Raw genomic sequence first — 27,918 nt, 5'->3', positions numbered from 1 at the left:
TCTGTATCTAACCCGTGCTGTCCCTGCCCTAGCAATATGTGATGGAGAAGTGACGAGAGAGCTTAATGGGCCTGTCCCACTTAAGTGATTTTTTGGGCAACTTTAGGCGACTGCCGCAAAATTTTCAACATGTTGAAAAATGTTCGGCGACATTGGGGAGAATGTTTGTTGTTGTAGGTTGACGTAGGTGCTGTCGTAGGTTGTCGCCAAGTGTCGTGGGTGAATCCCATTAAAATTAGTCCCTGGCAGTCGCCTAAGTGGGACAGCCCCATTGCTGTATCGAACCTTCTCTTACTGCTCTGGGAAGTGTGTGATGGGACAGTGTAGAGGGAGCGTTACTCTGTCTCCCACCCTCTATCCCTGCCCTGTGTGAGTGTGTTGGGACAGTGAAGGAAGGAGCGTTACTCTGCCCTGCCTCGTGTTGGCGGTGTTCTTGCTGCTGTGGTGAGACTTACCTTCTCTCTTCATGCCTGTGGCCAGGCACTTCTGGTAGCGGCAGTATTGGCAGCGGTTACGTTGGCGCTTGTCGATCATGCAGTCCTTGGTGTCCCGGCACGTGTAGGTGAGGTCCTTGCGCACAGTCCTTTTAAAGAAGCCTTTGCAGCCCTCACAACTGTACACCCCGTAGTGCTTCCCTGCACAGAGCGAGGCAAGTAGTCAGAACCAGTGTGGTGAAGAGAGGGCCAGCGGTGACACAGCCCGACCAGGAGGCAATGCCAGGATTACACTGAGGTTGCAGGTTACACTGAGGTGAGACAGCAACTGTACCGCTGCGCCACCACCGTGCCACCCGTGCTGCTCATTACATCCGGCATCCCCTTGCCCTCGTGGGATCAATCAGAGCACCCCGTGCCGGCTACTAACTACTCCACTCACAAATGCAGAGCGCCCTAATTAAAACATCCATAATGCAGCACGTTTGAATGTAATTGCTGGGGTCATCAAAGATTTAAACATTTCAAAGCTCTAGTGCTCTCATTTATATTAAAAGAGAATGGAATAGGTTGAATTTCTGCTGTGGGTCCGTAGCTTCAGCGGGCTCGCCGACTCTCTGCAGTAAGGCCAACAATTCCCAGGCGCAGCCTCTCCTGTTCGGCTTAAAACTGGGCAGGCGGTTGGTTTCTGCACAGGAGGATCCTACTGGTCAGGAGCTGCCCGAATCTGCCCGAATCTGCCCATGGGGTTTACTCCAGACCGTGTCTCAGCTTAATGTGGTATGGGGAAGACAACACCTCTGACTGTATTAACGCTGTATCCCTCTCCACAGAGACGGTGGCACAGAGGCGCAGCGGTAGAGTTGCTACCTCATGGGGCAAGATACCAGGGTTCGATCCTGACTATGGGTGCTGTCTGTACAGAGTTTGTACCTTCTCCCGGTGACGGTGTGGGTTTTTTTCTGGGTGTTCTGGTTTCCTCCAAAGACATACAAGTTTGTAGGTTAATTGGCTTCGGTAAAGACTAGAAATTGTCCCTAGTGTGTAGGACCGCTGGTCGGCGTGGACTCGGTGGGCCAAAGGGCCTGTTTTCGTGCAGTATCTCCAAAACTAAAACTAAAGATGCTAGAAAAGTCTCTCTCCACTGACCCTGACTGCTCCCCATCCCCAGCAGTTTGCTGCTCCCTGGTTTTTCTGTTCTATCTGTTGATCAGTCCTGACTGCTTACTGATACTGTATATCTAATCTGTGCTGTCCCAGCCCTGTGTGTGATGGGACAGTGTAGAGGGTGTAGATATTGTAAACCCCATGCCTCTCTGGGCAGATTCGGGCAGCTCCTGACCAGGATGAGGCCCGCAAACTAAAGATGCTGCCTGACCAGCGATGTATTTCCAGTAGAGTATTCCCTGTTGATATGTCAGGTGGCATGGTGTTGAGAGAGTGCAGTGCCTCAACATAGCAGGCATAGCAATGCCTTAACACTGGGCATCACCCTGCTACAGTGAAGCAGTATTGCCCCTTCCACAGTGCAGCACTTCTTGCCCTTTAAACTGAGATGAGGAGGAAATTCTTTAATCAGAGGGCGGTGAATCTGTGGAATTAATTGCGGCCAAGTTAATGGATATTTTTAAGGCGGAGATGAATAGATTCTTGACTAGTACAGTTGTCAGGGGTCATGGGGAGAAGGCAGGAGCATGGTGTTGAGAGGGAAAGATAGGTCAGCCATTATTGAATGGTGGAGTAGAGTTGATGGGCCGAATGGCCTAATTCTGTTCCTAGAACTTATGAAGTCCCGTGCCACACTATAATTAAAATCAGCAGAGAGCCGTCTCTCAGCCACCCATCATTATAGGGACCGACTGCACAGATCCATCAAGCACCACTGTACCACCCTGTTCACTTCACACCCCCCAGCTCCAACAACACCCAAACCTCTTCTGTTAATTTACAATCCGAGCAGACTGCCTTTCCCTCCCTCTCACCGTGGTTCACTGTTCTTCCTGTAAGAATGTACTGGATGCAGGTTACCAGATGATCCCTTTCTGGGATGTTAGCCCTGTATTTCAATCTTTCCTCGACACTGTGTCCAGAATGGGCAACGGGCAGAACATATTTATAACAGTGTGTTGCAAGAAACTGCAGATGCTGGTTTATACCGAATATAGACTAAATATGGAGTAACTCAGTGGGTCAGGCAGCATCCCTGGAGAAAAAGGATGGGTGCAATAATGTTTGTTTTGCAGGTCCACTAGGTGGAGGAGATTATTCTTAGAGGGAAATTGGTTGGGTCTGATGGGGGGTTGGAGGTGCAGAGGGACTGGAAACTGAAAGTCATTAAAGAGTCAAAGTGTGTGTGGGGTGTCTTGGGCATACAGTAGGTGGGATGCAATAAGATGAAACATTTTTGTCCATCTTCACTTGGGGAGGATGATGAGTCTGAAGGAGGGTCCCGACCCAAAACGTCACCTATTCTTTTTCTCCAGAGTTGCTGCTTGACCCGCTGAGTTACTCCAGCACTTTGTGTCTACATTCATAATGATGGCTGAAGAGAAATGGGGACCCTAACAACCAGAATGTGAGATGGCTCATGAAATGTCCGGAGCATCGGCCCCCAATACTGAGCCTCAGAGTCGTGTATGCATTACCTGAGGATCTGTCTCCACATATTGCGCAGATGTGCTTGGCCATTGAGTTGGGGCTGTAAGGGTTGAAGTTTCCATGTCCGCCCAAGCCGGGGGGTGGCTTAATATCCTCCCTGCTGCTGACATCGTTCACTGCATTAATCTGAGACAAAGCATGAAAGGCACAAGAGAATTTGTGATTTTGCCATTTTCCGTTTACCAGAACCCTTTTAATCTTTGTCTACTCCCTCTGATTACAAAGCCCACCCACCCCAATGCCTTTGCAATGCCTTTGGGGTGGCAGAGTGGTAGAGTTGTTGCCTTACAGAGACCCAGGTTTGATCCTGACTACGATGCTGCTTGTACGAAGTTTGTACGTTCTCTCTGCGACTGCGTGGGTTTTCTCCGGGTGCTCTGGTTTCCTCCCAAACTCCAAAGACATGCAGGTTTGTAGGTTAATTTGCTTCTGAACATTGTACATTGTTCCTAGTGTGTGTAGGATAGAGCTAGTGCACGGGGTGATTGCTGGTCAGCACGGACTCGGTGGGCTGAAGGGCCTGCTTCCACGCTGTATCTCTCAAGTCTAAAGTGAAGGTGATACCAAAAGCATTTTACTGCATGAGCTGATAGTACAAAGGGTAAATTACCAGTGTGGACAAAGAATTGGCTAACGATCAGATAACTTGGATGAAAGGTTGGAGTGCACTGTGGCCAAATCCGAAGATGATACTTAGGCAGATGGACAAGGACACAAAACCTGCCTGGGGATGTGGATAGGACAAGCAAGAGAGCAACAATTTGGAACATTAAATACACACACAGGAAGTTGTGGTTACACAATGTGGATGAGGAATAGAGAAGCAGTGTATTTTGTTTTAGAGGTACAGCATGGAAACAGGCCCTTCTGTCCACCATCTCCATGCTAACCATCAATCACCCGTTCACACTAGTTCAATCTTATCCCACATTCTCATCCACTCTCTACACACCAGGGGGAATTTACAGAGGCAAATTAATCTATAAACCTGCACGTCTTTGGGATGTGGGAAGAAACCAGAGCACCCGGGGAAATCCCACGCAGGGAGAGGGAGAGTGTGCAAGCTCCAGACGGAGGTCAGGGTTGAACCCGGGTCTCTGGCGCTGTGAGTCTGCAGCTCTACCCGCTGGGCCACCGTGGCCGTCCTACTTGAGCGAAGGGAGACGACAGAACATCGTAGCTCACTGGGTCTCAAGGTCCTGGCACATGAAACTGAGGAATGTAAACACATCTGCAACACGTAATCGGAAAAGCAAATACAGCCGGGTGTTGTTGCAAAGGAGGTTGGAATATGCAATCTGCAGGGCAATGGTGACTGCACTCAATTGGACTTCCAGAAGGCTTTCGACAAGGTCCCACATAAGAGATTAGTATGCAAACTTAAAGCACAAGGCATTGGGGGTTCAGTATTGATGTGGATAGAGAACTGGCTGGCAAACAGGAAGCAAAGAGTAGGAGTAAACGGGTCCTTTTCACAATGGCAGGCAGTGACTAGTGGGGTACCCCAAGGCTCAGTACTGGGACCCCAGCTATTTACAATATATATTAATGATCTGGATGAGGGAATTGAAGGCAATATCTCCATGTTTGCGGATGACACTAAGCTGGGGGGCAGTGTTAGCTGTGAGGAGGATGCTAGGAGACTGCAGGGTGACTTGGATAGGCTGGGTGAGTGGGCAAATGTTTGGCAGATGCAGTATAATGTGGATAAATGTGAGGTTATCCATTTTGGTGGCAAAAACAGGGCAGCAGACTATTATCTAAATGGTGGCCGATTGGGAAAGGGGGAGATGCAGCGAGACCTGGGTGTCATGGTACACCAGTCATTGAAGGTAGGCATGCAGGTGCAGCAGGCAGTAAAGAAAGCGAATGGTATGTTAGCTTTCATTGCAAAAGGATTTGAGTATAGGAGCAGAGAGGTTCTACTGCGGTTGTACAGGGTCTTGGTGAGACCACACCTGGAGTATTGCGTACAGTTTTGGTCTCCTAATCTGAGGAAAGACATTCTTGCCATAGAGGGAGTACAGAGAAGGTTCACCAGACTGATTCCTGGGATGGCAGGACTTTCATATGAAGAAAGACTGGATAGACTCGGCTTGTACACGCTAGAATTTAGAATATTGAGAGGGGATCTTATAGAAACTTACAAAATTCTTAAGGGGTTGGACAGGCTAGATGCAGGAAGATTGTTCCCGATGTTAGGGAAGTCCAGGACAAGGGGTCACAGCTTAAGGATAAAGGGAAAATCCTTTAAAACCGAGATGAGAAGAACTTTTTTCACGCAGAGAGTGGTGAATCTCTGGAACTCTCTGCCACAGAGGGTAGTTGAGGCCAGTTCATTGGCTATATTTAAGAGGGAGTTAGATGTGGCCCTTGTGGCTAAGGGGATCAGGGGGTATGGAGAGAAGGCAGGTACGGGATACTGAGTTGGATGATCAGCCATGATCATATTGAATGGCGGTGCAGGCTCGAAGGGCCGAATGGCGTACTCCTGCACCTAATTTCTATGTTTCTATGTGGTCTCCTTACTTCTGAAAGGAAATTTTTGGCATTAGAGGCAGGTCCGATTGGATTCACTGCCTCGATTTCTGAGATGAAGGAGTTGCCGTGGGAAGAATGATTGGAGCCTTGGAGAAGTAATCTCACTAAAATATATAGGATTTTTTTGGCCACACTACTTTGGTAGTCGAGGGGTACTAGTTTTCACCTTTCAATTGTTCTCTTTCTTGTTCTTTCCTTTCTCTTTTCCCATTATTTTCGTTAAAAGGTTAAAATTGAAGCTGTACAATGATTGTATAATTTTATATGCCGAATGTTTTATTCTTGTACAATTGCTTCTAAAAATAATTTTAAAAAAAAATGATATATAAGATTTTGAGGGGAATTAATAGGGTGAATACCGAGTCCCTTGTGGAACAATCTTGAAATAAGGGGATTGTTTCAGAATAAGGCATTGCCATTTTACAACAGAGACGAGGGGGTCAAGGAAAGAGGCTTCACGTCACAGCACTGTTTCCACCAATCTTTCCTCCACCACCACACATAGGAAGGGACAAGATAGATACCATTGTATGCAGGTGCCGAGGAGTGTGTTCAGCTCTGGCTTTTTCCAGAGGATTTTACACATCTTTGGAATTCTCTACTCTAGAGAGCTGTGGAATCAACGAACACATTCTTTGTTTCTGAAGAAGGGTCTCGACCCGAAATGTCACCCATTGCTTCTCTCCAGAGATGCTGCCGGTCCTGCTGAGTTACTCCAGCATTTTGTGTCTACCTTCCACATTCAATGTGGAGATGGACAGATATTAATTAATTCTATAAGGGAATTCAAAGGACCAGGCAGGGCCTGGACACAAGGGCAAACCAGTTGTGGTCTTATAAAATAACAGAGCTGGTTCCAGGGGCATTCTGTCCTTCCGCTCTTGTTTCCGCTGTTACTTTAGACTTTAGAGATACAGTGCAGAAACAGGCCCTTTGGCCCAAGGTGACCATCGATCACCCCATATGCTAGCACTTTTCTACACACTGGGGACAATTTACAATTTTACCAAAGCCAATTAACCTACAAACCTGTATGTCTTTGGAATGTGAGAGGAAACTAGAATACCCGGAGAAAACCCACGTGGTCACAGGGGAAACATACAAACTACGCACAGACAGCACCCATAGTCAGGATCGAACCCAGGTCCCTGGCGCTGTAATATAGCAAGTCTACTGCTGCATCACCGTGCCACCCCGTTTCTTATGCATGGGAATGATACTGGTCTTATAAAGGATAGATTCAGAATCTATCCAGCAGTTTTGAATCAGCATTGGAGGTATAAATAGGCTAAGTACAGAACCTTAGTCTGTAGCCTTGTCGCTTATAATATCCCTCACTCTACCATAACTAAAACGCCATCAACACTGAATGCGTGCTGAAGGGCAAACAAGGTGAAATAACATAGGGCTGCTTGTGTTGTCAAAAGCAAAAATTACATGCAATAGACTGAGCTAAACATCCTCACAACCTAATGAATCAGATTGAAGCTCTTAAGTCCTAACGCATTTGGTCATGAATGGTATAATGTAATGAAAAGGAACTGCAATTGCTTGTTTATACAAAGGAGAGATAAAAAAATGCTGTAGTGACACTGCGGGTCAAGCAACAATTCTGGAGAAAATGGATAGGTGATGTTCTGGGTTGGGACCCTTCTTCAGGATTGCCAGGAAAAATGACATGAATGGTAGTGGATTACTACACATGCAACTGGACGTGGAGGCTCCATGAACATGCCCATCCCCAGCCCTGGGAACAAACAATTTGGAGCTTACTTGGAGGTTGTGGTGGTTAATAGCCTGATGGTTGAAGGGAAGAAGGTGTTCCTGAACCTGGATTGGAAAATAGTCAATGTAGCTTGTTTGTTCAAAAAGGGCGGGCAACAAAAAGTAGGAAACTGCAGACTCATTAACTTCATATGTCAGAGAGTCGTAGAGAGGTACAGTGTGGAAACAGGCCCTTTGGCCCAACTCGCCCACACCGCCAACAATGTCCCAGCTACGCTAGTCCCACTTGCGTGCGCTCGGTCCATATCCCTCCAAACCTGTCCTATCCATGTATCTGTCTAACTGTTTCTTAAAAGGGGATAGTCCCAGCCACAACTACCTCCTCTGGCAGCTTGTTCCATAGACACTGCTTCAAACCTTCAATGACAAGGGTAGCTGAAGGCAGCTGAAATTCTGCCTTTGCACCGTAGACTGCGTACTGCACATGCGCAGCGCAAGTTTCTTGGCAGGTTTTTCAAACATGGATTGTACTTATCTTAAGAGTATCTTAAGAAACAAAGAGAGAAGAATGGAGTTTGTGTACAAATTATGTGGTAAGTAGATTTCTTTGAGCTATATGTTTTTAAATACCGTATTTCTCTGCAATGAAGACACTATTTTTTACCCAAAAATAAGGCTTGAAAATTTACCTGTGTCTTGGAGGCTGAAGGTCAGGATGTTTGCCAAGAAAGATAGACTTGGCCATCCCTCAGTACAGCAACATCAAGAACAATTGCTGGCAGCTGATGGGAGCGGCTGTAAAAGGACAGTGCCACTGGGGGTGGGGGGGGAGGAAGAGTTCCTTTCACAGCACGTGGCGAGTCTGGTCTGGGGTAAAGTTGTGGGGAGGGCAGGAGTGTTGAGAAGGAGGTGGTCGGGGATCATGCTAGTAACTCACTCACTCACCACTGCCGCGGCGCTCCAGGCGAGGAGCCACCGCATTGTGGCCGGGGAGGGAAGTGGCTCGGGTGGCTGCGAGCGGCCGCCGGGACCGGACAGCGGAACCGGCCGTCACCTCGGCGCCATCTGCCGGCCCGCTCACCTCTGGCAGTACTCTCCGTCTGAACACCTCTCTCCTGTTGCTCACCGGCCTCGCTCATGTCAGCCGCTTCCCGCAAATTCTTAAATTCCGACTGTCGCCGGGAGCAGGACATGGCCTCACTTGCTGCGCTGGGTGACACTGCATAGCATTCACTCTTTCAATGTAGACCGGACAGTGAGGGGACAAGCTCAAGAGCGGATCAGTGGACGACGGATAACAGGACAGAGGGCAGTGGAGCTCACGCCTGTGTCAGCGCGAGTAACCTCAATTGGTCCCTTGATCGCGCTGACACAGGAGTGAGCTCCACCGCCCGCTGTCCTGTTATCTGTAAGAGGTGAGCGGGCTGGCAGAAGGTGGTGAGGTGGCGGCCGGTTCCGCTGTCCGGTCCTGGCGGCCGCTCGCAGCCACCCGAACTACTTCCCTCCCTCGCCACAATGCGGTGGCTCTGCGCCCGGAACGCCACGGCAGCGGTGAGTGAGTTACTGGCATGATCCCCGACCCCCTCCTTCTCAATGCTCCTGCCCTCCCCGCAACTTTACCCCTGGCCAGACTCCATATGCTCTGAAAGGAACTCTCCCCCCAATTGGTCCCTTAAACTAGTATTGTCATTCAATAAGATCACAACTGATTCAACTTGTCCCGGTTTGCTCCCGTCTTTCCCACCATCTCTCCACCTGCCGTCACCCTCCAACCCACACCCATTCAGTAATTCAGAATGAAGGAGATATGGAAGCCTTGGGCAAATTGAATTGTCACTTTTTTTTTTGAGCAATAAAATTCTATGTCCTGCCAGCCTTCTTTCAAAATGTAGCAACTCAAAATGGGGGTGCGTCTTTGACGCAGATGCGCCTTCATTGCCAGGAAATACAGTACTTTATTAAGAGATATGGCTTTTGAAGACAAATTGCTTTATAAAAGTCGACTGTCAGTTTACGGAGAGGAGAACAATCTGCGCATGCACGGTTTAAGATTTTTTAATAGCTGATTGACTGCCTACCCTGAGTAATTACTCACGCCATGTGCCTAGCCTCCACATTACTGCTTAAGAAAACTCTCCTGAACACTTTTGAGGAATTGCACCCCATCTAAACCCTTCACGCTATGATTTTCCCAAGTCTATATTGGGAAAGTTAAAATCCCCTACTATAACAACCTTACTTGACCTGCAGCTGTCTGCAATCTCCTGGCATATTTGTTCTTCTAATTCCCATTGACTATTCGGGGTCGGTAGTACATTCCCAACAAGGTGATCATCCCTTTCTTGGTCCTCAGCTCCACCCATATAGTCTCACTAGACGAACTGTCCATAATGTCACCTCTGAACACAGCCGTGACATCCTCCTTAACCAACAATGCAACCCCCCCTCCTCTTCTTCCCTCACCCCTGTCTCTCTTGAAGCTCCTGTACCCCGGAACATTGAGCTGCCAGTCCTGCCGTCCGTTAACCAGGTTTCAGTCATGTCTACAACGTCCCAGTCGCTCGTACCCTATCCATGTCTTAAGCTCATCTGCCTCTTCCATCAGGCCCCTTGCATTAAAATACGTGCAGTTTAAACCAACCCTCCTTCCTCGCTCTCCGCCTTTCACCTGCCTATTCTGCCCACTAACCTTTCCCACACCATCCTCCATACCAACTTCTAGCATCTCACGTGCTTCTGTCCTGCATGAGACCCCAAGGCATCATGGCAAGTACATGAATGAGTCAAGCAAAGTCAACATGGTTTAGTAAATCACGTTTGTCCATTGAATATGAGTTTATTGAAGAAGTTACAGTAGCTGAGGATAAGAGGGAACTGGCAAATGTATGATATTTAGATTCTAAAAGGGCATTTGATATGGAGTTACATCACCAATAGCGTGGAAAATGTAAGATGACGCAGGAGGTAGTGTATTAATGCTTGGATTTGAGGCTATTAGCTACCAGGAGAGGTTGGACAGATTTGGTTTGTTTTCTCTGGAATGCTAGAAGTTGAGGGGGAGACCTGATAGAAATCGAGTATAGGAGCAGGGAGGTTCTACTGCGGTTGTACAGGGTCTTGGTGAGACCACACCTGGAGTATTGCGTACAGTTTTGGTTTCCAAATCTGAGGAAGGACATTATTGCCATAGAGGGAGTGCAGAGAAGGTTCACCAGACTGATTCCTGGGATGTCAGGACTTTCATATGAAGAAAGACTGGATAGATTCGGCTTATACTCGCTAGAATTTAGGAGATTGAGGGCTGATCTTATAGAAACTTACAAAATTCTTAAGGGGTTGGATAGGCTAGATGCAGGAAGATTGTTCCCGATGTTGGGGAAGTCCAGGACAAGGGGTCACAGCTTAAGGATAAGGGGAAATCCTTTAAGACTGAGATGAGAAAAAAAAATTCACACAGAGAGTGGTGAATCTCTGGAATTCTCTGCCATAGAAGGTAGTTGAGGCCAGTTCATTGGCTATATTTAAGACTGAGTTAGATGTGGCCCTTGTGGCTAAAGGGATCAGGGGGTATGGAGAGAAGGCAGGTACGGGATACTGAGTTGGATGATGAGCCATGATCATATTGAATGGCGGATCAGGCTCGAAGGGCCGAATGGCCTACTCCTGCACCTATTTTCTATGTATCTATGTAAATATTTAATATTATGAGAGGCATAGATAGGGTAGACAGTCAGAAGCTTTTGCCCAGGATGGATATAACATATACTAGATGGTAAGGTGCAAGGGCAAAGCTTAAAGGAAGTGTGCAGGGTATTGAGGGATAGGGACCATGTGCAGGCAGCTACCAGTTTGTCTTGGCACCATGTTAGGCACTGGTATTATCGGCCGAGAGGCCTGGTCCTGTGCGGTACTGTTCCAAGATAGGGTTAAAGAGAGGATGGCTAACAGGAAACAAAGGGTAAAGATAAATGTTTATTTTTCTGGCAGGTGAGATGTAATGTAATGAGTGGTGTATTATAGAGATTGGTGTTAGGGCCTCAATTATTTATGATTTTTATAAATCTTTGAAGGCATGGAATGTACAATTGCTAAATTTATCAACGATGTGCAGAACAGGTCGGAAAAAAATTATGGTGGATATAAGGAGGTTACAGTGGGGCTATAAATATGTAAAATGAGTGGGCACAGATCTGGAAAATGTGGTACCTTGTGAAAAATAAAAAATGTTCACTTTATAATAGGAAACAAGGAAGTGCAGATGCCAATTTACAAAAAAAAAACACACACAAAGTGCTCGAGTAACGCAGCAGGTCAGGCAGCATCTCGGGAGGGGAAGTCTGAAGAAGGGTCTTCACCCTAAATGTCGTCCATCCATGCCCCCCAGGAAGCTGCCTAACCCGTTGAGTTACTCCAGCACTTTGTGTTTGTTTATTGGTTGAGATGAGCGATGACTTGGCTGTGATGGTCTATGTGGTTAAAAAGACAGGGTGTGGACATCAGTAAGAGGACATTGAAAGAGGGAGTGACTTCCGGGAGGGGTGAGTGATGGTGGGCAAGTGCGGAAGGAAAGCTTGTGTGGCCACTGAAGGCAGAGGTGCAGGAGTTAATGTGGAGCTTCTGGTGAGCTGGATCCTAGTGTGATGGGAGTGGGGCCAGGATCTGGATCCATTAGCAGCACAGGCACTGACTCCCAAAGGCCAGTGGTGTCACACTACATTACTCAGACAGCTGGGGAGCCCTCTGAGCATCCCATCCTGTCACTGCAACACCTCGGCACTCCCTAAAAATAGAAGGTGATGCTCTCCTTCCTGCTGACTCCATCGATGCTATGCCAACACCGGCGGCAGCAGGGAGTTTAACTCCCTCGCTCCTTGTGCAGAAGGCAATGCCCAGGGAAGTGGCTGGATTTGGGAGAAATGGAGGAACCTGCCAGCTGACAACTGACCCGGAGCAGTCTCCTGACCAGTTCTCATGATCGCGCTGCCCTCATCACCAAAGGTGGCCATTCAGCCCATCCTGTTCAGTCCGACCAAGGAGATGCTCATATGCATCACTGTTAATCAGCTCTGGAAACATTCTAGGGTGTTGGCCCATAATACCCAAGAGCTGATCACTGCGTGTGTGAAGAATGACCAATAGCTACATTTACGGGTGAGTTCCATGCCCACTCCCTCCGTAGCCATGACTACCTCACATCTCACATTGAGCATTTTTTCCTTGGTGGAAGTGTCTTCATCCACCCAACCTCTCTAATTAACTGAGAACCCAATCAGCCTTTTAGCATTGCCTCCTATGTTTGAATAGTCCTTTTGCGGCTTAGTGCCAAGAACGGGCTAAGATGCAATCTGCCCCAGTGCTGTCCGATTCACGAGGCAACCTTCTCTTGTTCCACTGAGATTGGACTGAGTATGTCGTCATTTGGTTAGCTTTAGAAACCGAGGGCAGTACAGCACATGAAGAGGCCCTGGACTTACCACATCTGTGTCAACTATGATAGAAACATAGAGACATAGAAAATAGGTGCAGGAATAGGCCATTCGGCCCTTCGAGCCTGCACCGCCATTAAATATGATCATGGCTGATCATCCAACTCAGTATCTTGTACCTGCCTTCTCTCCATACCCCCTGATCCCTTTAGCCACAAGGGCCACATCTAACTCCCTCTTAAATATAGCCAATGAACTGGCCTCAACTACCTTCTGTGGCAGAGAATTCCAGAGATTCACCACTCTCTGTGTGAAAAATGTTTTCCTCATCTCGGTACTAAAAGATTTCCCCCTTATCCTTAAACTGTGACCCGTTGTTCTGGACTACCCCAACATCGGGAACAATCTTCCTGTTTATAGCCTGTCCAACCCCTTAAGAATTTTGTACGTTTCTATAAGATCCCCCCTCAATCTTCTAAATTCTAGCGAGTACAAACCGAGTCTATCCCGTCTTTCTTCATATGAAAGTCCTGACATCCCAGGAATCAGTCTGGTGAACCTTCTCTGTACTATCTCTATGGCAACAATGTCTCTGTACTCCCTCTATGGCAAGAATGTCAAATGATGCCAATTTAAACTAAATCCTTCAGCGTGCACTGGTCTATATCCCTCCATGCTCCGCCTGTCTAAATGCCACTTAAGCTTTGCTATTGTATCTGCTTCCACCACCGCCACAGACATTACATTCCACACCCCGTGTAAAATAAGGTGCCTTGTAAATAAAATTCCCCCCTCTCACCTTAAAGCTATGTCCTCTAGCGTTTGAGGTTTCCATTCTGGGGAAAGGCCTGAATACGTACATATCTGTGTCTCTCATCACTTTATATATTTGAATCAGGTTGCCCCTCAGACTTCAATGCTCCAACTTAGTCCAACCCCCAAATAATGCTATTACTCTGTAATCCAGGCAACATCATGGTGAACCTTCTGCACCCTCTACAAAGCCTCCACATCCTCCAGATAACATGCCAACCAGAACTGCACTAAAGTGCTCCAATTATGGCCCAGCCACATTAGGGCATCTTAGATAAGAGTAATAATGTTTTGCTTTGATACTTGTTTGTCTATTCTTTTTTTTTTTGGATTGACGTCTCCTTAGAATAGTGCTCTAATTGTAATTTTGTACTTGTACACACATTTACCTTTGAAATAAAATGTGGCCTGTCCAAAGTTTTATACAGCCACAACATGACTTCCTGGCTTTGTACTCAATGGCCTGACTGTGTGCCATGCACCTTCTTTACCATCCTATCCACTTGTGGTGCCACTTTCAGGGATCTAGGCACTTACACCCCAAAATCCCTCTGCACATTAATGCTCCAAAGCGTTCTGGCATTTACTTTATACTTTCTTTTTACATTTGACCTCTTAAAATGCAACATCTGACAATTGTCCAGATTAAACTCCATCTGCCTTTTCTCTATCTATTTCCACTGAACCATATCCTGCTCAATGCTTTGGCAACCTTCCTTACCAACCACAACTCCACCCATTTTTACTTGCCTATCAATCAGATTAAAACCTCTCTAATCCTATCCTCTGTTTTCTATGCCTAGACAATTTTGAAACCAATCCACTAAATCTCTGTGAATCCTATGTGCTTTAAACTTTTAGATCAGTCTTCCATGAAGGACCTGGCCAAATGCTTTACTAAAGGCCATGTAGTAAGGTGGAAACATCCACCTTACTACGCATAGAGGGCATAGCTAGAAGGTGAGTGGGAGAAAGTATAATGGAGATACACGGGGCATGGGTTTTTTTTACACAGAGTGCAGAGGGGGCCCGGAACGCGTTGCCAAGGGTGGTGGTGGAGGCAGATGCAATAGTTGCATTTAAGAGGCTTTTAGCTAGGCATGTGGAAGTGCAGGGAATAGAGGGTTATGATCATGTACAGGCAGATGAGTTCAGTCTGACTAGGTGTCATGTTCGGCATAAACATTGCAGGCCGAGGGGCCCGTTTCTGTGCTGTACTGTTCTATGTTCTATCCAGGCATCAGCAACTGCCCTCCCTCATCAAAAATTTTGTAGGATATGATCTCCCCCTTACAAAGATATGTCTTTGATACCCCTAATATGTCTATGCATTTCCAGATGTGAAAATAGCTTCCAGACGTGACAATAGAACCTATCTGTAAGAAACTTCTCTGATATTTTCCCTACCACTGATACAATTCTCACCATCCGTTAATTTCCTGGTTTGTCCCTATTGCCTTTCTTAAACAGAGAAACAATATTCGTTATTCCCAGTCCTCTTGGGCCGCCTGATGCTAAATATCTCTATCAAGGCCCAAGCTCTCATTCTTAATACAGGTGCACAACCTTTTATCCGGTGTTCCAGAAACCGAAAAGCTCCGAAAACCGGCCATTTTTTCCAGATGTCGTCTGCGCACCAAAGCTCGCGTTTGGCGCCAAACTTGACCCAAAATGACCCACGGTCAACCCAGGTCTGTACTACTGTAGCGGCTGCCTCCTCCCTGGAGACCGGGAGACGCTTAAACATCTGTAAATCATTGCTTAAATGTTAGTCAGTTAGTTTGGAGGGCTTTTATGTGAAGGGGGGTGAAGGGGGTAAACTTTAATTCTTAGTCCCCTACCTGGTCGGAGAGGCGGGGAGCGGTCAATGCCTTACCGGGTCGCTGTGCAAGACCCCGGCTGCGAGGCGCTCCAAATCCAGCGCGGCCCGCGGCCGGACGTCCCAGCTCCGAGAATGTCGGGAGTCGGCGGCGTCGCGAGCAATGCCACCGGGTCCCCGCCGACACACAACAACATCGCGGAGCGTCGCTGGATATTGAGCATGTCACCAGGGGTAGAGTTTGCCGGGGTCGGAGCTCCAATCGCCACCACGGAGCCCCCAGCTCCGCGAGGTTGGGAGTCGCCGACCAGGTAGGTAGGGGACTAAGAATTAAAGTTTCCCCCTTCACCCCTACACCACCACCACCACATAAATCCCTCCAAACTAACTGACTAACATTTATGCAATGATTCTCCCGGTCTCCGGGGAGGAGGCAGCTGCTCCAGACTTTTCAAGCCGCCCGCGCTACCTACCTAATCTACGCTAAAAATCTTCCATTCTGAAATCCGAAAATGTCCGAAATCCGACAAGTGTCTGGTCCCAAGGCTTTCGGATAAAAGGTTGTGCACCTGTATTGACATGTCACCTAGAATCTCACCATGCTCACTTTCAATAACAAAACGCTGCCTCTTTCAATAACCTGGGATAGCTCCCATCAGGCCCCAGGGACCTATCCACTCTAATGCTCTTCATGAGACCCAGCGCACCCTCATTCTTAATATTGACATGTCACCTAGAATCTCACCATATACCTCCCAGATTTCATGATCCACCATGTACATCTCCTTCAACAGACATTCTGCTGGAAGAGCACAAGGGGTCAGCCAGCTGAGTTCCCCCAGCAAATTGTTTGTTGCTCCAGATTCCAGCATCTGCAGTCACTTGTGTGCCCACCACTTCACCAAATTCCATTCTCACCCTGATCCATAACTATGTTAAAACGTATAGGGTTATACCGACCGTGCCCATGGATTAACCCTGGTGATTGGGCAAATTATTGGAGGTTTTTCCCACTTTCCCACTGACCATCCTTTCCTCACTGTCCCATCATTGGGTGCCTCCTAGACAAACAGGGAGCAGACAGGTTTAATTTAGTTCAGAGAAACAGCATGGAAACATAGGCTGGTTCTATCCTACACACTAAGGCCAACTTACCACAGAGGCCAATTAACCTACAAAACTGCACGTCTTTGGAATGTGGGAGGAAACCGGAGAGCACCCGGAGAAAACCCATTCGGTCACAGGGAGAAGGTGCAAACTACGTACAGACAGCACCCGTAGTCAGGATCAAACCCGGGTCCTTGGTGCTAGAAGGCAGCAATGCCACCGCTGTGTCACTGTGCCACCTTCCTCATCCCCAAACTGAATAATGCTCACCTGTCAGTCTTATTTGATCGGTATTTGCATTATTAATCAGCAATAAATAAAAGCATAAAAACAATAAACATTGTTTGTCATATGGATGAATTGCCCTCTAATTTTTTTATGCTTGCATTAGGATGTTGGAGATTAATGTTCAATTCCCAGAGCTATTATGGAGGAGCAGTGCAGACTCTGGCTGGGGACATTTAACCTCTTCATGGCATTGAGACTTCCCGCCCAGTCCTGCAGTACTGTGCAAGGCAGGGCCGCATTGCATACAGGAAAACTGGGGGGAGGGGAGCGTGGGGGTTAATAAATATTTACAGCAATAACTAGTGTTGTCAGATTTTTAAAAAAAAAACCCTCTGTGACAGTTTCCACATTAACTATTGATTTCTTGCCGAATGAAGATGAGGGATTGCAATTAATGTAAGCCCTGGGATGGAGCAGTGCAGTGCACTGCGGGGACTGGCTGCATTTTTCATCACTCACTAATGGAATTAACTGCGTTGCCAGTAAAGCCGGCTCCACCCTGTCCAGCCCTCTCTGCTTGTGGTGCTGCTGCCTCAAGTAACCAGTGTAAAGCTCAGTGGCGTTTAACAACCTCCAGAGAGACGCAACTCTGTTTAAGTACCACAGGAGCAGCATCTCTCTGAGACGCAGCACTGCTTAAGCACCACACATGGAGCCTCTCTCCATCTCCTTGGGATATTCCCAAGTACCTCGGGACTGTTTGGGAAGCGGGAGGTGTTTTATGGTCATTCCAAGACAGCCAGCCAAGTCCAGTTGAGTTTACTGTCATCTACACAAGGGTACACAATGAGGTACGGGTGCAATGGATGGCACAGTGGTGTTGGTGCCTCACGGCGCCGCAGACCCAGATTCCATCCTGACCTCGGGTGCTGTCTGTGAGGAGTTTGCACATTCTCCTTGTGCCCACGTGGGTTTCCTCCTGGTGCTCCGGTTTCCTCCAACATCCCACAGATGTGCAGGTTTGTAGATTAATTCGCTTTTATAAATTGCCCCAAGTGTGAAGGGTGTGGATAACGAAAGTGGGATAGAACTGTTGTGAAGGGCGATTGATGGTAGGCGTGGACTAGATGGGCCAAAGAGCCTGTTTTCACGCTGTATCTTTCAATTCAATCAATGAATATCTTGTTTGCAGCAGCCAACAGACGCGCAGACTGAAAGCAAAACATAGATTATACGTACATTCTGCAAGACAGTGGAAAACATCATCGCAGCCAGGTCCGGCAAGCTCCAGAAACAACACAACCACTTTGCATGTGTGGCAGCACTGGTGCTAATGCTGATTCAAGAGCTGCACGTAGCCACTGGGAATGGATCACCTGCAAGGCTGCACCCCTGGCGGTGGAGCCACCCCACATGGCAGTACCAGCCTGTGCAGGGTGGCGGACTGGGAGGCATGGGTACAGGTACTGGGTGGCTGAGTCGTGCCAATGTAACAGCATGGCACAAATTGGCAAATGCCTCAGGCAGGTGCTTACTTTGGCGATAGCACCTCCTACACCCAGAGGCCGGTTACAGGAATCCTCTTCAACATATCTCCTACCTTCTGCGGGCATCTGCATGCCAATTGCCACTGCCCCCCCCCCCCTCTAAAAATCAAACATTATATCACAGGCCCGTCTTTGAATACGAAAATAAGCAAAATGGAATTAGGGGAATCCAGGGATATGGGGATGGTGCGGGAAACTGACACTAAGGTCAAAACACAACAGGACCTCAACAGATCAGGCAGCAACTGTGGAGGGAATCAGGCCGTGACCCTTCTTCACACTGGGGATATAAGATCAGCCATGATTATACTCAAGGGCGGAGTGGGCTTGAAGGGCTGAATGGCCTACCTCTGTGTCTTTCTTTCGTATGTAATCCGTAGTCGACCAGTCAGCTCCTTGGCCCTGTGGAGTCATTAGAATCATAGAGTCATACAATGTGGAAACAGGCCCTTTGGCCCAACATGCCCACACCCACCAACATGCTCCATCTACACTATTCCCACCTGCCAGCGTTTGGCCCATACCCATCTAAACCCATCCTATCCATATACCCATCCAAATGTCTCTTAAACGCTGTGATAGTACCTGCCTCAACACCTCTTTGGGCAGCTTGTTCAATACACCCACCACCCTTTGCGTAAAAAGTTATCCCTCAGGTTCCTATTAAATCTTTCTTCCCCTTGCCTTAAACCTATGTCCTCTGGTTCTCAATTTCCTTACTCTGGGCAAGAGACTCAAGAGATCAATTCCTCCCATGATTTTGTACATTTCTGTATGATCACCCCTGATCCACCTAGTCTGCTCAACCTCTCCCAATAGCTCTGGCCGTCGAGTCCTTGTAACATCCTTGTGACCCTTCTCTGCACCCTTTCCAGTTTGACAACATCGTTCTAATAACACGGTGCCCAAAACTGAACACAATACAAAAGGGTCTCGACCCGAAACGTCACCCATTCCTTCCCTCCTGAGATGCTGCCTGTCCCACTGAGGTCCTCCAGCATTTTGTGTCTATCAATAATGTGGCCTCACCAACATCTGATGTAACTGCAACATGACCACCCACCTTCTATACTCGTTATTCTTACTGATGAAGGCCTTGTCCCTGCCTGGAGTCAGAACATGTGCCCTGGGCACTTTCAGAGGGGCTGCACTCACACCACACCCATGCCAGTGGATCTCCTGGAATGGGTGGACAGCTCCCGGGCTCCACAATGCAATCATCTCCGCTGAGCTGAGCGCCAAGCTGTGCTGGGCTGAAAGCAGGAGGGAGGTGGAGAGGGGCTGGAAGCCTGGGGTGAGTGAGCAACGTGGCGGCCACTCCATGATGTTGTCTGCCTGCCAAACACTTGCAGCTGTAACATTGTACTGAACCAGCAGCCCGAACAGGCAGCTGACAGCCTGGGCCGAGGGAGAATGGATTGCACTGCTCGGGGATATAATTCACAGCTCAGCACAGCCTGCTCAGACCTCACTGCACACTGGGTGGGCATTTTATAATGGAATATTCTGCTCACCTTATAAAGAATTACAGCCCAGTAACAGGCCCTTCGGCCCATCAAGTCCACACTGACTATCAACCCCTATTTACACCCATACATCACTATTATTCTCCCCAAAAGCCATCAACTCCCTCCCATACATTCTACCACACACACACACACATTACACAGGTGACACAGTGGCGCAGCGGTAGAGTTGCCGACTTACAGCGCCAGAGACTCAGATTTGATCCTTTCTCAGGGTGCTGTCTGTATGGAGTTTATATGTTCTCCCTGTGATTGCATGGGTTTTCTCTGGGTGCTCTGGTTTCCTCCCACACTCCAAAGACGTACAAGTTTGTAGGTTAATTGGCTTGGTAAATTTGTAAATTGTACCTAGTATGTAGCATAGTGATAGTGTGTGGGGATTGCTTGTTGGCGCAGACTCAGTGTCCGAAGGGCCTGTTTCTCTAAAAGTCTAAAAAAACAGTAACAAATGTAGAGCCAATGAACCCTTTGATCCGTCTTCGGGATGTGGGGGGAAACCGAAGTACTCGGAAGAAACCCACAGGGCGAACGTGCAAACTCCACACGGAGAGCATCGGAAGCTGACATTGCACCCGAGCCCCTGGCGCTGCGAGGCAGTGTCTCTACCTGCTGCAGCTCATTCTGCAATGCACAGGAGGCTGTGTGCGAAATGGGTGCTGTCCCATATACTGAGGCAGAATCAGGGGCAGAGGCGAAAATGAATGATAGAAGGAATCTTTCATGCCTCTCAGTTCCCCATCAACTCTCGGGAACCAAACTGTTGGTGCCTTTCACTGCTGGATAAGCAAAGAGCTCTATTACCTCACATCACTCCCAGCACAAATTCCCAGGGCAGGGACAGCACGGCTTGGATAAAGAGGAAAGTTGCCTCGACACTGTCCCATCACACTCACAGGGCAGGGAGTGAACTTTACTACACTGTCATCACACTCCTAGATACAGAATGAAGATCCCTCTGCACTACCCCATCACACAGTCCCAGAGCAACAACAGAGGTTCATATACAGAATAAAAATCCCTGTACACTGTCCCATCACGCAATCCCAAAGCAGGGACAGCGCAGGTTAGGTACAGATCCACAACTCTCTGCAGTTTCTCGTGGCCTTGGTTGGAGCTGTTCCCAAACCAGGCTGCAATGCCTCCTGAAAGAATGCTTTCTACAGAGACAGGGACATAGAGACCTGGGTGGGTGCAGGGCTGGAGGCAGGGAAAGGAACGAGATTGCAATGCCAATCGCAGAGCTTGAAAATTGAGGCACAATCAAACAGGGAGCCAGCATTGATGTGGAGCACAGAGGTGGCGAGTTAGTGGGACATTGTGTGTATCTGGATTCTGGGTGATGGGCAATATTGTGTTTGTCGAACAGATTTACTGGGGCTTCAGCTGGCTGGGATCATTGCCAAGTGGCCTGCAGCAGAGTGACTGTTATATAATGTGCTCACGTGAGCCGACATCAGCTCACGTTAAATTACAGAGAGGCACCAGCCATGCCGGGGGCTCCTCTGCATCATTTATACAGCAGCTGTGACTACATCCAGTCCCGGGAATGACACAAATTACTTCGGCCCTGTATAGGGGCAAAGCAGTGAGGAATGTGAGGCGTCTCCAGGACTGTGCATTGAGTGACCACAGAGGGGGAACTCTTGTTATCAGAATCGCTCCTGTTTAAAATCCTACATATCTCACTATTACAGCCAAAACGACCTCCACAATAAATCAGCAACTGCAGTTCTTTGTGTCTCTATTGCAAGAGTAAAATATATTTTTTCAAGGGGTTTTAAGTTGTAGGGAAGGTGTTTGATGTTGGGTCAAAGTTTAACTCTGTTTGGCTTGGGAACAGCTCCATCCAAGACCTCAAGAAATTGTAGAAATTGTGGACGCAGAGCGGACCATCATGCAAACCAACCTCCCATCTATTGACTCTATTTACACCTCACGCTGCCTCGGCAAGGCCACCAGCATAATCAAGGACGAGTCTCACCCCAGTCACTCCCTCTTCTCCCCTCTCCCATCGGGCAAAAGGTATAAAAGTGTGATAGCACACACCTCCAGATTCAGGGACAGTTTCTTCTTAGCTGTTATCAAGCAACTGAACCACACTAGCAACATCTAGGGAGCAGTCCGGAGCTACTAGCTATCTCATTGGAGATCCTTGGATTATCTTTGTTCTGACCTAACTGGACTTTAAACATTATTCTCGTACATCTTGCTCTAAACATTATTCTTGTACATTATTCCCGTTATCATGTATCTGTACACTGTGGATGACTAGATTGTAATCATGTATTGTCTTTACGCTGACTGGTTAGCACACAACAAAAGCTTTTCACTGTACCTTGGTACACATGACAATAAACTAAACTCAAACTGTTTCTCCACAGATGCTGCCTGACCTGCTGAGTGTTTCCACTGCTTTTATGTGGTTTATTTCAGATTTCCAGCATAGGCAGTTTTTAAACTCTTCATGAAGTGTTTCAGGGATTGTGCAGAATTTAATACCAGAGAAAGAACCATTGGGTTGAACAGTTTTGTGCCAGTGTTTATGCTCCACAGGAACTGTCTCCTGTGTCACTTCATCTCCCGCAGTCATCACACCCCATTCCTGCTCCCACGTTCACTTGCCTTGCTACTTCTTAAACACATCCATGCTGTTTCCTCACCCCTGCACACATCTGTGAGCTTTGAGAAGGCGCCACTCACTGGGTAAAGGACAGGCTTTGTCCCACTCCCACCTCTCCCAGTAATTTTGCTGTCCAGCTGAGAGAACAACTGCTCAATGAGGAACATGTCTCAGTGAGAAGGCTCTCTAAAGCATGCGTTAAGCCTTTTGCAATGAGTGTTTTTGTCTTGCTACATGCAGCTGATGTCCTGTGCAGTGTGGACTGCTCTGCCTGTGTTAATCACAAACAGCTACCCACACCAGGCAAACAGAGCAAGCCCGCCAGCATGTCGGCATGGTGCTGCAGGAGGTAGTGCTGCTGCCTCGCACCTCCGGGGACATGGTTTCGATCCTGACCTCGGATGCTGTTTGCATGTTCTTCCTGTGACTGCATGGGTTTTCTCCGGGTGCTCCGGTTTTCCTCCCATATTCCAAAGATGTGCAGGTTTGTAGGTTAATTGGATTTGGTAAAGTTGTCTCTAGTGAGTAGGATAGTGCTAATGTACGGGGATATCTGGTCAGCGCAGTCTCAGTGGGCTAAGGGGCCAATTTCTGCCCATCCACTAGTCTATGAGATGAGGGAGGAAACCAGAGTACCTGGAGAAAACCCACAAGGAGAACATGCAAACTCCACACAGAGAGCACTCGAGGTGGCAGTTCAACCCGGGTGTCTGTGACAGAGAACCAGTGGCTCTATTACATTACCCTTGTTCCGTTCATTAATTTGAGATAGCCCCCAAAACGGTAACCTTTGCCCTAGCTGAGGTTTTACCTGGGGACTGCCGAGCGGTCCATAGCCGATGCCTGGGGTAGACAGCAAGGAGACCGAGGGAGAACCTATGGACGAGGTGATGACGGGATAGGGCGATCCCAGCCCGTTGACCGGAGAGCCCAAGTTTCCCATGGAGGAGGCGAGAGAGCGCGAAGCGTTTATCGAGGATCCGATCATCGAGTGATGGCTGACCACTGAGTTCACAGTCGAGTGTGGAGACGAGCTCATCGACGTGGAGTTCACTTGTATGGCCGAGTCTGCAGAGACACAACAACATAGTGAGCAACCTGGGGCGTTCATGCCTCTGATCTACCAAATTATCCATGGCCCACTCTACACTGGGGCACAAGTCAATGTATTCCTATCAGCACATCATGCGTTTTTCATGCACGGATTTTGAGAGGCCGTCCAGTAGCAGAGTTTAATTTAGTTTTGAAGATAGACACAAATAGCTGGAGTAACTCAACGGGTCAGGCAGCATCTCTGAATAAAAAGAATAGGTAACGTTTTGGGTCGAGACCCTTCTTCAGACAATTTAGTTTAGTTTAGCGAGACCATCAGGTCCGCATCGACCAGCGTTCCCCATACACTAGCACTGTCGAAACACTGGGGACAATTTTACCGAAGCCAATTAATCTACAAACCTGTACGTCTATTTAGTGTGGGAGGAAACCAGACTACCCAGGGAAAACCACAGGGAGAACGTACAAATTCCATTCAGACAGCACCTGTAGTCAGGATCGAACCTGGAATTCTGGCGCTGTAAGGCAACATCTCTACCGCTGCCCCAGATGTTGTCACAGCCCGGTTCGCTCCAGCCTTCTGCTGGTATCATCCATCCCATGTCCTCTGCTGCCCCGTCTCTGCCCAGAGCTGGCTCTGGCTGTGATATGTTACAAGCTCCCTGTGCCGTCTCAGAAACACCCTCCCTTTTGTGACAGCCTCTCATCGATCTGCCCATCTCCGCATTCCAGCGACACGGAGGACAGACTACCTTGCATCCAGAACCGGGTGTTGAACTGCAAGCTGTACATGGCCGCAGAGCTGGCAGGGCATGGCATGGCTGCAGTTGTCATCTGTTGCATGGAGGTGGAGAGTCTTGCTCCACGACAGGCAGGGTCTGATGGAGCTTGACACAGAGGCCATTTCCCTCGGATATGGAAAGTCTACAACCATGTCCATGGGTGGGATAAGCTCATCCATTAGGATGGTGGTCAGGAAGAATTTCATTCATCCCTTCGATCATGCATCTCTCTGCCTCTGCCTTAAAAACATCCAACGTGACAAGGCCCCACATGCTTTATTGGTTTTAATTAAGCATCTACTCCCTCTTCTGAACTCTAGCGGACACAAGCCCAGGGTGTCCAATCTTTCCTCGAAAGACAACCTGGTGTTAGCCTGAAATTATACACAGTACTGCAGATGTGATATCATCTATGCCCTAAATAATGTGAGGTACGACATCTCCACTTTTGCATTCGCATCCTCCGTCCCTAAATATTCTCTGCATGTTTTGTGAATCATGCATTGGGACACACAGATCCTCTTGCGTTTTAGACTTCTAAAGAGTCACCCAAATATATGCAAAATTCTTTTACATTATTCTTGCCAATTGGATAGTTTCATATTTGTCATTTTTTAGTCCACCTGTCCACTCATCTGGCGTATTTGTATCTCTCTATAGCACCTGATCTATTTTCACAACTGATTTTCCTGCCTGGTTTTGAATCTTCAGCAAATGGAACAAGTACATCCTCAGATAAACACAGAGCTCGAGTAACTCAGCCGGTCAGGTGGCATCTCTGGAGAAAAAGGATGGGTGACGTTTTGGAACCCAAGGGCAAGGTGACGTTTGTGTACTGTGTGATCGCTGGTTGGGGCGGAGTTCTTTAGTCTGAAGATGGGTCCCGACCCGAAACGCCACCTATCCATGTTCTCCAGTGATGTTGCCTGACCCTCTTCAGACAGAATGGTCCAGACCTGAAAGGTCATCTATCCATGTTCTCTGGAGATGCTGCCTGACCCACTGAGTGACTCCAGCACTTTGTGGCTATCTTTGCTATAAACCAGCATCTGCAGTTCCTTCCTACACAAGTACATCTTCAATGTCTTTATCCAAATCACTTCTGTAAATTGCAAAATGGTGGCGAACCCAGGACTGATCCTTTTGCTATATCACTTGTTCCATTTTGCCAACTAGCAAAAGATCCATTCATGCCTACAATCTGTTTCCAGTTAGCCAGCCTATCTTCTAACAATGCCATTACCTCATCTACACCACGAGCTTTTAGTTTCAGCAATCGTGTTTGATACAGCACCTAAGCTTTTTGGAAATCCTTGTAATTCATCAGTTCCGCTTTATTCAAGCTTAGTGCTTCTTCAAAGAACTTCAATAAATTGGCACTGGGGTGGGTTGGGAAAACTCTTCAGATATATTAGTATTCTATTTTCGTTTTACAATGCAATTAACACAGTTAACTCACAATTGTTTTTTTCCCAATTGAATGATTAAACACGATTACTTAATAAAAAAAATCCCTTCAGCTCCAATTATAACGTGATTAAATACTCTTGTTACATTGTTATGGAATTATAGTCAAGCAGCATGGAAACAGGCCCTTTAGCCCAACCTGCCCGCAATGACAAAGAAGACAAACTAGCCCCCCTGCCCGTGTTTGACCCATTTTCTACTTAACAGAATGTAATGTTGTAATATTATAGTGTTAATAGTGAACTCAACATATTTTTGTTTGCAGATATTTAGTTTAGTTTAGTTTAGTAATAGTGTGAAAACAGGCCACTGACTCCGCGCCAACCAGCGATCACACCGTACACAAGCACTATCCTACACACCAGGGAGAATTTACAATTTTTGCCAAAGCCAATTAACCTACAAATCTGTTCAAGAAGGAACTGCAGATGCTGGAAGATCGAAGGTACACAAAATTGCTGGAGAAACTCAGCGGGTGCAGCAGCATCTATGGAGCGAAGAAAATAGGCGACGTTTCGGGCCAAAACCCTTCTACAGACTGACCTTCTACAGACCTACAAATCTGTACGTCTTTGAAATGTGGGAGGAAACTGGAGCACCCGGAGAAAACCTACGCGGTCATGGGGAGAACGTACAAACTCTGTGCAGACAGCACCCGTAGTCGGGATTCGACCCAGGTCTCTGGCGCTGCACCACCGTGCCGCCATACGAGTCAATAAACTGGCAAAAATTTGGCATTTCTTTGTCCCATGCCTTTGTATCATTCCCCAAGTCACAGCCAGGGTTGGAAGCATTGGTTAGGGGCTTGAAAGTTCTTGCACAGAAATTGAGCTCAATTCAGGTAAACGGAAGAGCAGATTGAAATCCTTACCTACTATCAGAGAGAATCACTGAACTGAACTCGTGTAGTTAACATCAATTTGCCTTGGGCAACTGGATTAGTTAACTGGTCAGTTAGTGATGGGGGAGTGGTAACAAAGGTTTTAAGTAAAGTAAAAATAGAGGAAGTGTTGCCACTACTGACCATAATGGTGATTTAACCTCTCCCACGTCCTGGCTCAGAATCAGACTGCTTCAAGTATCTGAACAGTCTTGTATCGAAACTGGTAGCAAGCTGAATCCCTGGAAAGTATAGACACAAGGAACTGCAGTTGCTGGATCACCAAAAAAGGCATAAAGTGCTGGGGTGTCTCAGCAGGTCAATTTGAAGAAAGGCCCCAATCTGAAACGTCACCTATCCGTGTTCTCCAAGAGACTTCTCGCAGACTTGTGGAGATGTGGGTCAATGATATCAGGGTTTGACCCCAGGCAGGGTGCTTGGAGCTCTTGGCCTGCTTGATGTCAGGGTCATCAGGGGGGAATGTTCTCAGGCTGGCCTCCATTCACCACGTCTGCAGAGTGAGCACGGTCGCTGTCCCCATCAAGGTTAACAATCGCGATCAGTGGACGTAATCACTCTGTCAGCTTCAGTGAAGGCAGGGAGATGTGGACCCTCCGCTAATGTTACTTGGCGCACGTCAGCTTGGTTTAATCTTTTCTTACTGCTCAATGACCTCCAACTGTCCCCCTTGCTCAGCATCAAGGCATCCGTTTGGTGGAGTGAACATAGGCACAGGAAGCTGATTGGTACCAGCCACTGACTTACACTGAGCTCGGTGCCTTTACAATGGGCAACGTTCCCAGCTGAGGTCGGTGGGCTGCCTATAGGCACAGCGGTAAAGCTGCTGCCTTACAGCGCCAGCGACTCGGGCTCATTCCTGACTACAGGCGCTGTCAATAGACAATAGGTGCAGGAGTAGGCCATTCGGCCATTCGAGCCAGCACCGCTATTCAATGTGATCATGGCTGATCATCCCCAATCAGTACCCCGCTCCTGCCTTCTCCCCATATCCCCTGACTCCGCTATCTTTAAGAGCCCTATCTAGCTCTCTCTTGAAAGTATCCAGAGAACCCACCTCCACGACCCACTGAGGCAGGGTCCCTCTGTCTGTGCGGAGTTTGCATGTTCTCCCTGTGACTGCGTGTGTTTTCTCTGGGAACCCGTAGTCAGGATCGAACCTGGGTCTCTGGCGCTGTAAGGCAGCAACTCCACTGCTATGCCACTGTGCCGCCACTTCCTTTGCTGAGAATGCTGCCCATTGTAAGGCAGCAGTTCTACCGCTGTGCCACCCT

At 47.8% G+C, this 27,918-nt stretch overlaps 1 protein-coding gene across 1 annotated transcript in view; it reads right to left on the bottom strand.

Moving 5' to 3' along the window:
* rxrga (retinoid x receptor, gamma a) overlaps positions 1-27,918 on the bottom strand; it is a 133,468-nt gene that overhangs the window by 9,639 nt on the left and 95,911 nt on the right. Inside the window, exons 2-5 of the mRNA XM_055642007.1 lie at positions 23,256-23,512; positions 18,647-18,700; positions 3,080-3,218; positions 456-635 (exon numbers count right to left, since the gene is read on the bottom strand). Coding sequence (XP_055497982.1) covers positions 456-635; positions 3,080-3,218; positions 18,647-18,700; positions 23,256-23,512 — 630 coding nt within the window. The remainder of the gene's footprint in view (positions 1-455; positions 636-3,079; positions 3,219-18,646; positions 18,701-23,255; positions 23,513-27,918) is intronic.

The sequence above is a fragment of the Leucoraja erinacea genome, chromosome 10 (genome assembly GCF_028641065.1).
Source record: "Leucoraja erinacea ecotype New England chromosome 10, Leri_hhj_1, whole genome shotgun sequence".
NCBI classification, from domain to species: Eukaryota; Metazoa; Chordata; class Chondrichthyes; order Rajiformes; family Rajidae; genus Leucoraja; species Leucoraja erinaceus.
The sequence above is the reverse complement of the archived record's forward strand: the minus strand, read 5'-3'. Positions and strand labels throughout refer to the sequence as shown.